Source organism: Prosopis cineraria, unplaced genomic scaffold (genome assembly GCF_029017545.1).
Source record: "Prosopis cineraria cultivar Desert tree isolate PC_DT_omini unplaced genomic scaffold, ASM2901754v1 PC6, whole genome shotgun sequence".
Classification (NCBI taxonomy): domain Eukaryota; kingdom Viridiplantae; phylum Streptophyta; class Magnoliopsida; order Fabales; family Fabaceae; genus Prosopis; species Prosopis cineraria.
This window is the reverse complement of record NW_026555337.1, coordinates 3,404,768-3,419,272: the sequence shown is the minus strand read 5'-3', so window position 1 is coordinate 3,419,272 and position 14,505 is coordinate 3,404,768. Positions and strand designations below refer to the sequence as shown.

At 36.2% G+C, this 14,505-nt stretch overlaps 1 protein-coding gene across 6 annotated transcripts; it reads right to left on the bottom strand.

The window, feature by feature from the left end:
* Nucleotides 1-824: 824 nt before the first annotated feature.
* LOC129313117 (vacuolar protein sorting-associated protein 41 homolog) lies at nucleotides 825-11,712 on the bottom strand. 6 transcript variants are annotated; one of them, XM_054956018.1, is made up of 20 exons: nucleotides 11,207-11,712; nucleotides 10,584-10,704; nucleotides 10,432-10,490; nucleotides 10,156-10,335; nucleotides 7,271-7,528; nucleotides 6,578-6,710; nucleotides 6,396-6,486; nucleotides 5,718-5,820; nucleotides 4,954-5,057; nucleotides 4,785-4,878; nucleotides 4,523-4,678; nucleotides 4,378-4,440; nucleotides 4,169-4,234; nucleotides 2,810-3,010; nucleotides 2,464-2,541; nucleotides 2,263-2,382; nucleotides 2,057-2,137; nucleotides 1,859-1,944; nucleotides 1,527-1,608; nucleotides 825-1,406 (listed from the first exon to the last, which is right to left on the bottom strand). In XM_054956018.1, the coding sequence occupies exons 1-20, from the start codon at nucleotides 11,447-11,449 to the stop codon at nucleotides 984-986; spliced, it is 2,742 nt and encodes a 913-aa protein (XP_054811993.1). In that variant the 5' UTR covers nucleotides 11,450-11,712; the 3' UTR covers nucleotides 825-983. The 6 variants fall into 6 exon arrangements, 5 of the variants coding, with proteins under 5 accessions (XP_054811993.1, XP_054811994.1, XP_054811991.1 ...); XM_054956019.1 differs by having other exon boundaries at nucleotides 10,584-10,701; XM_054956016.1 differs by having other exon boundaries at nucleotides 10,432-10,704.
* Between the last annotated feature and the right edge of the window lie 2,793 nt (nucleotides 11,713-14,505).

The window sequence follows — 14,505 nt, the reverse complement described above, 5'->3', positions numbered from 1 at the left end:
CGTCCTTTTTATAGCATATGATGCTCACAAGGTTGTGTTTGTATTTTTCGATGTGTAACTTATAATGAATAGGTACGTGGGGCTTCACCTTGATGTAAGAAAAAGCAATTTGTCTTGTCTTGTTAATAGTAATACTCGCCAATAATTGACTGCAAGAATATTCAGTTAACTCTAGATCTGTGGATCGGTTTAATCAGAATAACTGTTTGATCTCGTGTTTTTTTCGATGTTAAAAAGCGGATATCAGAGAATAATTAGTATTGACAAGAGACACAAGGAACCAGCTGCTGAGGGAGAGGGGTCTCCATTTTTTTCCCTACATTTCCCCCCACTTCCCCATCTCCACCATTCAAATTATTTTATTAAACAATTTTTTTAAATGATAAAATTAATGAATGGTAGAAATGAGAGAAATGAGGGAAAAAAAGTGAAGAAATCCTCTTCCCTTAACAAGTCGAGAGAAAATAAGGATATTTAAGAAAATTCTCTTTGGCAAATTCTACGTACTGCGACGGCTGCAAGGGCTCTTCCCCATTGTTCTTTTCCCTTCTATGATTTCTGCGTTCCTTCTGTTATGATTGCTGCGTGTTTATCATTTTCATGCGTGAGTTTTCCCTTTATGTTGTAAGTTTATTGTCATGTATAACTCATTAATGACCGTCAAGGTCAAAGTAACAGAATTCTAGGAGACAGTTTCTATAATTTGTCCAGTGAGACAATGGCCATATCTCATGCAAGTTATATTAAAATAGTCAGAATGATTTTTCTTTATTATTATTTCATGGCAGATTAACCCCAAAAAAGAAAGACAGACAGACCGGAAGGAAGGAAGAAAACAACCTAACATTTCCCAGCACAAAAAATTGTGACTGATCACAAGGAAAACCAAATTTTGAAAGGAAAAAAATAAAATAAAATTACAACTTTCTAACTAGAAGAATCTATAAATTATCTAGCCAGCAAATTGATGCCAGCGGGGCAACTCAACTGGCAGCAGTAGTACATAATACACAACGCATACGATGACCATCCATCTCGGGTTCTTCTTCATCCACATAACCATTATAATCATATTCTGCCTTTCCATAAGTGACTTCAATCTCTTTGTTGTCACTGCTAGTGTCCGTGGAATCCATTAGACAAGTTGTGTGATAAGCATGACAGCAAAAGAAAACAACGACCGAGTCTGATACATTCTGAATAGAAAAAGGGTCAAAACATATACAACATCTTCCTCCTCCCCTGTTCTTCGACTTCGCTTCAACGTTTCTCAGAATTGGAGAATTCTCAACCACCTGAGAAGAATGATTTTCACTCTTTTTATCTCGTGGCTCAACCTCATCACTCAGATAAACTCCATGCCTCGCCTCTTTGTAATACTTAACAAAAAGGTTGACACAGTCCACCTATTTCAATGACGGCAAATCAGCAAAGATGTATTGTTGTTTCCAATTAACTTAACTGAATGATATTCCCTCGTACTATGGAAGGGAACAAGTAGGGGGAGGGTCAGTGAAGAAAATCACCTTAAGGATATCATTGCACCCATGTCTGAGTGATGTTTCAGTCCTGTAATCAGTGGTAATTTTAACTAACCGATCCTTAAGTCTGCAAGAAAAGCAGATAGAGAACTTATGGTTACTGCAGAATGAAATACTGCCAAGCATAGGTGGAATTAGAAGCCAGAATGATAAGAGCAATTGGTTGAAATTCTAGGAATGGTCCATAAAATGCATATTCACAACCAGAACTAGCAAGATATGCATCTATATAATCAGATATCATAATTAAAATAACATTACTGATTCATTGAATATGCCTGCTAGAAAACACTAAGTTACGATAAGATATTAGTTACCGAGGTATTTCCATCCCATTGGGAACCTTATTTACTATATAGAGGGGATCAAGATTCCCAACGGTGTGTTCCAATAGGATGCCCACCTATTAAATAAAAGAATCAAGTTTAGAACAGGTTGATAAAAGGCAGATAATATATATACATATATAACAAGTGACTTAGCATATCCTCTACATCAATTTACTTTTGAAATACCATTTCAGGTTTGTGCAGGCATTGCTTGATCAGTTCTTCCCAAAGTTCATCATCATGCTGCATGGTGACAAACTCTACAGCCTGCACCAAACCATAATAATTACCTTATAACCATGACCTTAAACTACAAAATCCCTCATGTTCTAAGTCAAGATTTGGAAGATGGTTGAAACCAAAAACCACTTCCATGATGAAGATAAAAGTACCTCCTCTATATCCCCTAACTTGTCAATAATAATAGATAGGGCTTGTTTCGAGTTTCCCATCCTTCCTAGGATGAAGACTTGCTCCCTCAATAGATCTCTTTTGATGCAAATTTCATAGGCCTGAATACAAAAATACCAAGAATTTGATTTAAATTTTACACAAATATAACTGTTGACAATATTCACAGGTTGATGTCAAACCTTCTCAAGGGTATAGTGTTGACTACTACGAAGAAATGGTAGCAGCATCTTCGGGTCATAATCTGCATAAAGTTCTACCTATGCAGCAGACAAAATGACAATGTTAGCACCAAAAAATAGTGTTTACACACACACGCAACACTTACAAATCATAATTAAGGTTAAGCAGCAGAAGATAGATTCTGCAATAATAAGACACCAATTTACAGTAAAACGTAAACAGGAGAATAATACAACACTAAGCACTAATACTGTCTTAAAGCCAGCAACGATACAATTGGACAACAACAAAGAATCCAAAACAAAAGGAAGCCCACAAAGGTCAAGTGAAAGAAACAACACCTACCTGCATATCATGGAAGTCCTTCCCAGCATGTTGGTTTACTTCGAATAATGAATGAAGGTATAAATGTACAAAATATTTGCAGTCACACTTATTATCAGCATCTAGAAGTTGCTTCACAACTTCAGGTGAACTTATAAAGTCCCTGTTCTGAATAAATAGAGCAACTGCACGCTTGCAATCTAGCATCATCAGTTGGACAACCTGAACATGTACAGCATAGACCAAGAAGAATCCAGGCATCATATAAAAAAAAATGAAAATGAAAGAAAACTGCAAACAGAATATGAACTCATATGCTACTTCACATAGATAAATCAACAACTATTCTCTTTTAAGAACAACAATCATGTATATAGTTGCAACCAGTTCATGCTACTTCTCGAAGGATGGGGATCTATTAGTTCATCCATTTTCCCATGCGCATTTAAAAAAATAATCTCGTAAGTATGGGGTTCATTATGAGTTCATTTATTTTCAGATCAGCCCTTGTTCATTGCATGAGATTTTAACACTATAGTCAACCTTTTTATTTCCTTTTTATGTATCGAGCTATATTTATTATGCATTGTTTGCCTCCACCACTCATGAGATTGGTTCGCAGACTCCTAGATCAATTATCTCCTTCATAAGTACTGCTCTTACTGCAAACAAAAACGAATTAAAAGAAACTTCTGAATTCCAAATGTTCACAATCTATGAGAGAAAACACGCACTTATATGCCGCTGCAAGAACAAAAGTCAACAACTCTTCTCTTTGATAGACTGTTATTGTGTTTAATACTCGGAGGAACCAATTTTAGATGTGTATTGGGATTCTATTGTTCATCCATTTTGCCATATGCATTCAATAAATTTATGCCACAACATGAATAACCAGATCCCAATATACCGCAAATAAGCTTCTAGAGAAGATTATTCAGATGAACTAATGCTTAATATTGGATGCCAACAAAAGAAACAAGATGTGATTTTGATCATCAGAAAAGAATATGCAGAAAGTAGAAACGCAAGATTCCCAAATAAATTAAGGTCACATTTGCTTACTAGAAAAGAATGGAATGGAATGGAATGGATAGAAAAATAAAGGTAAAAGTAAGATGACCAAAAGAGATAGGAGAGCACACTCATAAAGGGGAGGAGTAATTTAGTTCATGGGGTTGGAAATCACCATTCATGAAATTTTTGGAGGGTATGATAATTCTTACATTTGTAGTATATATTAATGAGTTTTATCATACTTATCATGGGGAAAGGGTAATTTAGTTCATTTTTGTTTTGATTTTTCCAATCTATTCTATTCCATTCCATTCTTTTCTAATAGCCAAACAGAACCTAAAGTCATACTGATTAGAACCATACCTTTTCTCGGACGGCTTCATGTAGATTATGTTTGTCAATGAAGTCAAATATTTCTGGTTTCAAAAGCTGAAATTGTCGAGCAAGAAAATAACAAAGAAAAGTGAAGCAAATTAACAGTCAAACACAATAAAGACAAAAGACCTCAGAATTAAAGCAGTCATGATATTCAATGATATCTGAACACAAGAAAAGCGCATTACACCACCTACATCGGCATATAATGAAAAGGCTTCCCCATATTGCCCGTTGATTACATATAACTCAGCCAATGCCTGCCCAAGAACAAAAAGGAACATGTTAACATGAACAGATGGTTCACAAATTCAAAATACTATTCCAACATATCAGACTAACCTCCTTGAGTGAATCAGTCATGGATGAAGTATTGAGCTGAGGTTCAATGGCTGAAATAACAGGCAACGCACTGTAAATTACAGATGGCCAGGATTTGACAATGGACAAGAGATCCCTGTGAAAAGATGGATTTGTAGCCAATGCAACAAGAGCGACCTGTAGAACCAAAAGCAGAATAAAAACTATTTCATCCCAACTTCGTTCATTACAGATACTATAAAAAGACATTATTTGTGACAAAGTCTACTTCATCCTAGCTAACCTCATAAGCAGTGTCTCGCAGTCTAGGGTTTTCAGTAGGCATATAAGGGACCAATACAGGAAGTTGACGAAGGTGTGCAAAGTGGAAAACCCATCTGTTGACAGCAGTCAGTTGTCAGTCAATAAATGAGAATTGTTCAATAGACTAATGAAAAAACAGCATGTAGTACCTTTCCCATGCTGAAGCTGATCCTCGCAGCAGCTTGGGACACAGAGAAGCTGCTTCAGAATATTTTCTTTCCACAATTAAATGATCGAGGTACCTGGATCCAACCTATAGGCACCAAAAATGGAAAAAAGAAAAAATAATAATAAATCCCAAGTATGCACAAATTTTTCCAGAAAGTGTGGGACTAACTACACAGTAAGACTGATCCAGTCAATTTTAAGCTTCTCTGTAGATTGTATAGTCATAGTGATTTAATAGTTTCCCTTCTGAGCTTGCATCTAGTGAGTCACATTGTACAGTGTTATTGATAGCAAAAAAATTTATAAACAATTGCAGACTTGAAAAACAAGATAGTTACTCTGTCTTTAGAAATAAATCTTCTTAAACATGCAATCCATATGATGGAGTACAATATAATAATGGAGTACGATATAGGGATAATGTAATCTGGAAATAGTCAGATTATGGAATATATTATATCTCTGTGGATTGGGAATATATTGTGCTTGGGTGGGAGATATTTAGCTATTTAAAGTACTGTACCGGAATTTTAGGCAATTAGGATTTTTTGGCTATCACATTGGATTTTACAAAGGGCAGCTGTGTCCCAGCTTTTCAGCCAATCATTATGATACAACAACAACAACAAGCCTTTATCCCACTAGGTGCAGCCAATCATTATGATCAGAACAATTATTCAAAGTTTCTTCCTATCAACACATCTAATTGTTAAATGAAGAGAACAGATTGAATTAATGTAAGTACCTCGTCTAGAAGTTCACTCCTTCCTTGACCAGATTCAACCACAGCCAAAGCTTTTTCATGCCACCCATGTTGAAGAAGCCACGCAATATGATCTTCAGTATCCCTAAAAATCAAAACACATTGATTTATCCATGTTTTTTCTAATTTTTATAACAAGGAACAAAAATGAGAATCAAATGACAGTTACTCAAATAATTTTAATCTTTGTCAAACATGACATTGATAACGCAATTACTTTTTAACAGAACAACAATGTTTCGCCAAATTAAAACACAGAATCAAAACATTCTTCCATGCCCAGCAATCTGCTGTCAAGAATACCTTCTAGAATAGCCATTATGCTGCAAATGATCAAGTTTAAACTCTCTTTTTTTAAAAAAAAAAGAAGAAGAAGAAGAAGAAGAAGAAAAAAGGCATTGTCACTTTTATTATTTCTGCCAGACTCCCTCACAACCAAGGGGGAAAAAAAGAAAGAAAGAAAAGAAAAGAAAATCAAGAATGTAAAATTCAAATAGTGATAATCAAAAAAAAATTGAACCATGTGTAAAATTCCTGTTCTTCAGGGAGGGGGGATTCACCACTCCATGTTCCATGCAAGATACATGGAAACGTGTATAGTTTCATATACAAATGCTTCAATCACTGATAAAATTATTAAACAAAGAAACCGATATTGACCTTGGCTTTGCAATGACTACATCTTTTGGGGACACAATATAGTAAAGCGGTTCATCACCAGCAGCCCATTGACCACCAGCATAACTGCTACCTACATATTAATAAGAAGTTATTATCATTTATATGCAAGACCACTTTGTACATAAAACATAGATCCTGAATAACACTAACCAAATGTTAACCTGAGAAGGGAGCATGAGCAAGAGAATAATCATTTGCCTTGAAATGTTCAAATCCATGTAATGGTAGAGCATCTGTTGAAAGTTCGTCATTGTTCCATGTTACTATGTGTACTTCTGGTCTTTGCGCATTGCCCTGTTTAAGATATGTTCACCCACCTTAAAAATCAAGTCTTTTCAAATTTATAAAAAAGACAACAAAATAATTGCTTCATCTTTCTTGCATATTATGATATAATTAGCATGTATTGCTTCCATTTTTAAATGTAGTGGACATAATGCGGTTAGCATGAAAAATGAGTTTTAACAAAATTAACAATAGATAGGAATGCAATCAAAGAATACAAACACTACTCCAGTGAACCATACCACACTGAACAATGTAATCGGAAAATTTATTTGAATTTGATTACTTTGTAAGCAACAGCAGGAAGCTGGTTTTTTACTGTGGATTATCTAAAATATGAAATCATCAAAAATTCCAATTTAGAAAACTCAATTTTGATCATCTATACCATAAAAAAGGTAAGAAAAATAAAATGAATTTCAAATATGTCCAAGTAATAAGTGAGAGAAGGAAAAAACAAAGTATATTATTGTAGCTTAGAAAAAGAAAAAGGTAGAAAGTGAAAAGTCTAATAGATGCAATGCCAATGTGAGAGGTTAAATAAATCTTTCATCATGCTCATGGGATACCTGCTGAGAAGGAGCCCTGCTACTAAAATGCTGTTCTCCATCTTCTCCAGAAATATAAGCAAGAACAACCAAAGCATCACCGAATGGGGCAATTCCTGAGATTAAATAGGTGGTTTGAAAAGATGCCACAATATCCACCTGGTTCATACTAGATACTAGGACTTGCCTGTTCATCCTATTAACTGCTTTATAGAGGTTTGTTCTTATTGATACAATTTTGATAGATGTTCCCCAAGCTATCACCAAGAGGGTATCATCCTGAATGATGGAAGGGCATCAGGCTAAAGAAGTTTAGATAAAGGTAGAAGGGAGGGAGGAGAGAGAGAGAGAGAGAGAGAGAGAGAGAACAACTTCATTCACAATACCCCATTACATCATTGAGACCCTATTTATAGAGAGTATAACTAAATTCCCAAACTATCCCTAATTTCCCTAATTACCCCCATTATTCCTAATTCCCATGTATCAATACTCCCCCAACAAGAGATCCTTGTCCGCAAAGATTAGTGCAAAAGTAAAAAGTAAAACATATATCTAAAATAAGACTCCTTTTTTTCTTTTCTTTTTTAAAGTAAACTAGACTAGAAGTTACTATGGCTTGGTAAAAAAATTGCAAACAAAATTAATGGGCATTAAAAGCCTAGACTTTCTACAGTAATCCTTCAATCCCAAAGCCCATAATGGCAACCCACAAGGACCCATATGATATCCATTGCAATAGCTCCAATTCCATGCCCCACTTCCATCCAAAGGATTTAAGGCTCATAACATGAGAAGCCCAAATCTCATCCAAATAAGGGCTAACAGCACTTTTAATAAGCCCATGTTCAACATCGTTGTGATGCTTGGCACGTGAATCACACTTACGGCACACTTAGAGTTGGAAGACATCCATTAAAGTTGAATGCAGTGACTTTTAAAGTAAAAACTCATAGTGGCAAATGCACGTCCTAATTGCTGAATTAAAAACCGAGAAACTTTCATGAAAACCTGAAACCCCTTATTCCTTCACCATCCCCACTTGACCCGTTGTCTTCAACAGCCCTACCCGACCCAATAACAATGTTTCTGCCCAATTCTACTTTGGGTCACCTTTGGCTTCCAATCAATATTATTTTTTCAGCATTATGGTTAGAACTCCTCCAATGAAGGAACAATATGACTGGCTCCAATGAGTGGTGAGAAAGAACCCAAAAGTGATGGAGATGGTAGAAACAATTCAGTAGGGAAGGAAAACTCAATAGAGGACCAGCATCGTGAGTTGAATGGAGCTCCTAACCAGTGACATCCGAAACTGTGAAACTAGTATGCAAATCCGCAGTAGGGACCCAAAACCTATATCTCCAAACATCAATGTTGCTTCAACAACCCTCTACAAGCAGAATCATCAGCCGTGTAGAAGAATTCCCTTCAAACAATCAAGAATAGTGAAATTGCAAACTAGAGCATGATTGTGCATTGCTTCCAAGGACTATTAATCCCTCTTCACCTAAGTTCGAAGTGATTTGGGGATGTATTTCGTTCACATCAGGATGTAAAGAGACCTCGAACCATAGAGGAAATTATGAGAAACATACACCTACCTGACCCAAATGCAAAACTAGCATTGTCCGCAATGAATTGATCTTTGCCTTCATCAATTGATATTCCGCCTTTAGCATTGTGGGCATAATTTCTTAAGCAAACCAAACATGTGAATAGGTCCAGCAATTGATGTGGAGGCTGTGCAAGTACAGTGAGGGATCCTTGCGGGCGTTGCTTGTCCATGAAATGGGAGTGAGAGTTTATGTGTTGATGTTATCGCACAAGAAGTCAGAGAACCCTTTGTCTTCTTTGCCACTCTATCTTTCTCCATCTCTTCACCATCTTGGTTCTTCTAGTCTGTCATGATGTCCCCGAAAACATCATCCATTTTCAAGGCATCAATATCCATTGTTTCAGCATGTTCCTTCATCTCTACGTCAACAAGAAGGATAAGTTTCAAACAGATATCAGACTCTTCGGCAACTTTCTCTTTCTTGTCTTCATCTTTCACATCTAATTCTCGTTGCTGAATCTTAAAGTCCTCCTCAATGTGTTCATCTTTTTGACCATCATGTTTCTTCTTCAACCCAAATCAGCAAAATACATAGCCTTAGCAAGGGTTCTTGGATTGATGAAGCAAACAATTCGTTATATCTTTGGGTGGAGCCCATTGATGAAGGCATTGATGGTGGTGGATTCTGGTAATTTTATGTGCAGCAAAAGTGCTTCAAGGTACTCCTGCACTGTGGTTTCATGTGTTAGCTGTGACAACTCTATTACTACCATGAAGATTGACTTGCTGGCAACCATTGATGAAAACGTAGCATTAATAGCTTGCATAGACTTTGCAAGACTGGAAGCTGCTTGCTTGAGTTCCCCGATAACCTAAGAGTGTTGGGCCAGACAAGTGTTGGTAGATTTAAGCATGGCTTGCTGAAGCTCAAGGTAGTGCTCCAGTTCACCAATGCAAATGGAGGATCGAATCTCCAGCAACTCCTCCATGGCCAGGGAGGAGGCTCTAATACCTTTAATAGAGGTAGAAGGAAAAATATATATATATATATATATATATGGAGAGAGAGAGAGAGATAACAACTTAATTCACAACACCCCATTACATCCTTGAAACCCTATTTATAGAAAATATAACTAAATTCCCAAACTACCCATATATCCCTAATTCCCCTAAGTGCCCCTATTATTCCTAATTCCCATGTATCAAGTTTCACCAAGAAATGGTATATTAATGATGAACAAAATGGTATCATATCTGTTCAGAGAACTCAGACCACCTTTCAATTTAATAACAGTAGTGGATGCTAATTGCCAGAGTAACATGTACTCTCAAATATTTGACTAACCTGCCAAACCAAGTGAGGAAGCAGAAGCTCAGGATGTGGGCTCCCTCGGGGTTTTTCTATAAATGTTACACGCTGATCATTGGCTGTATCATAAACCTTCACTCCAGCATCATTTGCCCAAGCAACAAGACTTGTTCTCCACTTCACAGCATGTATTGGACCCTCACCAGAGTGCAAAACCTTTTCTCCCCAAAAAAGGGATACATGTTTATAAGTTATATATCAAAAAAAAGTATTAAGAAGTTATGTTCTAAGGGTCGAAAGAAGACTAAAAACCTGATCACGATAGCCTAACCATGTCTTCGAATTAAGATATAAATGGCCAGCTAAACCACCTGCAACAAATCTCATTGATGTTTTTCTCGCATAATTTGGGTCCAGAGCAATAGCCTTCATTGGACGACGATACTCAAGTTTCATTTTCTCACCAGTGAATAGGCTGTTTATTACCACGGATCCATCATCAGAACAGCTTCCAATATAGTCACCGTCTAGGTCAAAGCTAAGGTCATTAACAACAGCAGCATGAGCAACAAATTCCTTCACCTGCTACAGGGGAAACCCAGTTATAAGGCCCAAAAAAAAAACAAAAACACCCCCGAGGGGTGGACAAATTCCCAAGACCTGTTATTAACCATTGCGACCGAGCAAAATAGCAACCATCTATTGCATAAGGTAGTTCAGTCCCTACAGTGTCAACTCGAAGGACCAAGCCACCGTAGTCCAGATGATACCCATAATTGGAGACATAACATACACTTGAACAACGTGGCACCCCAAAAAAGTGCTTAATCATATTCCAAGTTCAGGGAAGGCCAACATTCTCAAGCGAATAGACTACGGTCATATCCTAACTCTCGTGATTCCAAGCACCGGCTCAATTATGCCTCTCACTTCAGTTCAGATACATGATACATCATAAATTTTTTTCAAGGGAAAAAAAAAAAAAAACGGGAGCACCGAACAGAATAAGAAATAGCAAGGTAGCATTTGAACCACGAGAGCTAGAATTTACATTAATTATTAATAAATCGAGTTATTGGTAGCTCACCTGATTCCCAAGAAAATCAAGGATATGGATGGTGCCACCATGAGTGCCAATGGCGATCATCCGCTCAGCAACAGCGACACAAGACGCCGCATCACTGGCTAGCAGCGAAGGTATGCTGCCTCCCACTCTTTGGTACTTAAGCCTCGGCTCCTCTTCCTCTTCCTCATCCTCTTCTTCTTCCTCGTCGTCCTCCTCTCTCTCATCGTCTCCTTCAACACCGTTCTCTGACGGAAAAGAAGCCATTCTTATAGTTATTACCGGCGGATTCGTCGTCGGTCTCCGAGAACGAAGATTTTTTTTTTTTTTTTGGTGTTCCTTCTGAGTTTTTGGCTGTGAAAACTGAGAACTGTAAGAGCCTAGAAATGATTTATGAGGTGTGTACTCCGAAGTGTAGACTGTAATATATCACTAAGACACGGAAGAGAGATCCGTCCCTGCGCAAGTGTTAGTGATAAAGTGGGAAAAGAGAGAGAGCGAGGCGGTTTACGGAATAAGCCGTGGGACTATACTCATCATTTTTTTAAGCACCCCCTCCACGATTTATACGATCTCCTCATATGGGCCGAAAACACGAGAGCCCCGCATGACCAGCTGACCGCATCCTCCTGTAATTTTTTCTCGTATATAAAATTCGAGTTAAAAAAAAATGTTTCGTTCTCTTTATTGTTCTAGAAAATCGAATAAAACGTCCTCTCTGAAAAAAAAATGCATAATCTGTATTGTTGAAAATCTTTTATGAAATGTTTGAGAGTATCTCTTTACCTTCAAAGTATGTTATGTTAACTGATAGTCAAATAAACTATGATATAAATGAGATAAGACGAGCCAAATTTCTGTTGCTGAATCTGATCGAAAGAATCCTTTCACGGTTGACCACAAGAGCACGTGACTTTGAACTTCTGGTCTCCTGTCGCTAGTCAGCAGTCACGTTTTACGTGGCAATCTTCTGTCCTAAAATACTAGCTACCTCAACGTCCCAACTCCCTCGTGCCCTTCACGTGATAGGATAGCTTCGCATTCCTCTTGCTCTCTTTACTACAAGGGGCACAGGAAATAGGGTTTTGGGGCCTCTGATTTTCTTGGAGGCATACATCAAACATGACAGAACATGGACTGTGAAATTGACCGAAGATGATGGATGAACCTCATTTCATTAAGATTCAACATTCCTGTCAGGCTTGTTTTTATTCCTTCCTGTTCGAAAATGCTTGGCTAGTCAAAATAGATGCCCTGCAATGCTATAAAACAGTGGGAACTGGGAAATTCTTGATAACTTTGCAAGTCTTTTGAATTTGGGTTATGTTATTTAGTTCTAACCTATTTGATTGTATATCAACTAGGCATATTTTTATGTGTTCAAATAAGTTATGATCAAAAAACTTGAAAAACAGTTTCACTTGATCCCAGTCTTTCAAGAGCATCCTGCAATTTTTAAATTTTGCAATCCTTTACTTTCTAGCAGAGCTTCAAGAAGGCACCTTTGTTATGATAGAGATACATACTTTTCCTTAAACTACCAATGTCTTTATGAGGAAGAGCCGCCCAATCAACGAAATAAGTAAACTAATGAACCCTATTAACCAATCCGATGAAACCTAAATAACATGGTAGTAAAAACTAGGTTCCTATAATCTAATCCTAGGGGGATTGAGAAAAAATTATCATTCCAATATTTTGTGAGTTTACTTACGCTTTTAACTTGTGGAAATAGTCACTGTTTTGTATAATGGAAGGAGGACATCCTTCATTCTTTTTTCCTCTTTTGATCATTGGACATCTTTCATGAAGGTTGAGCAACGAAGATTTACTCTTAGCAAGTAATCACCAAATGACCCAAATCCCCTCCAGATCATCTGGGTTCCCATATGTTTAACAATAAGTGAGCTTTTATCTAAAGAGGGGGGAGGGGGAGCTTGGGTGGATATAGAGTAATCAGAGTGTTTGGATACATGTTTAATTGATAGTATATGCATTTCAAAATCACGTTATATAAACAGTAACAAATTGTTACTTCTATGCAAACAGTCTGCTTTAGATCAAGCCAGCAAAAGAAAACAAACATGTACTAATATAAGTGATTTTGGATTTGATGTGCTCTGGGAGCTAGTAATGAGTGTTAGTCTATTAGAGCATACATATCCATTAATATTGTGCAGATAGATATCTAGACATCTCAACGGCGTTACGCGTGTGCGATTGTATGCATCTTTGTGTGTGTGGTGTTCGGGGTGGAATATATACAAGCATGTGCCCAATGAAATACCTCTTTTGATCGTATTTATATGACACTTTTTAAAAGTAATTTTTAATTCAAAACGTGTAATACATTGTAATAATTATACCACTTTTTTTCAAATTTATTCTTTCTTGATCAGTGTAAAGATATTTAATATAGTTGTATAATTACTTAAAATTAGGAGTAAGATGAAAGTATATCTCATTTTTTATGATATCAAAAAAATAAAAACTAACCTTCCTTAAAATGTGTGAGACGGTTAAAAGTATCATACAATAAAGATCGGAGAGAGTTAATGTTAAAATAGAAAGTTGTGTTGTCTAACAAGTTTAGTGAGTAGAGTTACTAACATAGTTGGGTCTAATAGAAAGAGTTAACATCTTACAACATAATGAATTCATATTTTTATCAAAACTATGAGAAGTACTTATATTTAATGCTTAATCATGTTTTGAATAGTATCATTTCCAATGGAAGAATATTTCACAAACACAATAATGTAGATGATCCTCATGGTGACATTTGACAGAGTTGAATATCTACTCAAATACAACCACAACATTGCAACTTTACAAATGTGACTGTTTAGGCGTGCAACAAGTGCATGTAGTTGTCAACGCATTCTTTCGACGGCTGATATATGTGTGTATTTTGATGGAAAAGATTTCATGCTTAGTTATGGGTTTTTGGGAGTTTTCCACTCACGCACATGAACATATCTACTGTTTCAAATAACTCTTTTAAGAGTTAGATGGTATATTAAAAGTAGAGATAATATAAATTCTAGTCCTTACATTTTTTTTCCGTTATTGATTTAGTTCTTAAATTTTGATTTAGTAAAATTAAGTTTTTATAGTTTATTGAATTATGTGTATTAAATTGTACTTATAAAATTTTAATTTAAATTTTAATAGTCAACTTAGGTTAATAAAAATTTTGAAAAATATTTAGAGGTAAGTAAATTATTTAGGAGATAATTATTAGATTAATTTATGATAAAATTCTATATTAAGATTATTAAAAAATAATCATTATTATTATTATTATTGTTATTGAAAAAAAG

Excerpts from the sequence above, each read along its gene's own strand:
- LOC129313117 (XM_054956016.1), bottom strand. The coding sequence starts at position 11,449 with ATGGCTTCTTTTCCGTCAGAGAACGGTGTTGAAGGAGACGATGAGAGA. Across the intron at positions 10,336-10,431 it reads GGTTAGGCTATCGTGATCAG|GTTTTGCACTCTGGTGAGGG; the intron begins GTTTTTAGTCTT and ends TGGGGAGAAAAG. Across the intron at positions 1,945-2,056 it reads GCCTGCACAAACCTGAAATG|GTGGGCATCCTATTGGAACA; the intron begins GTATTTCAAAAG and ends TTTATTTAATAG.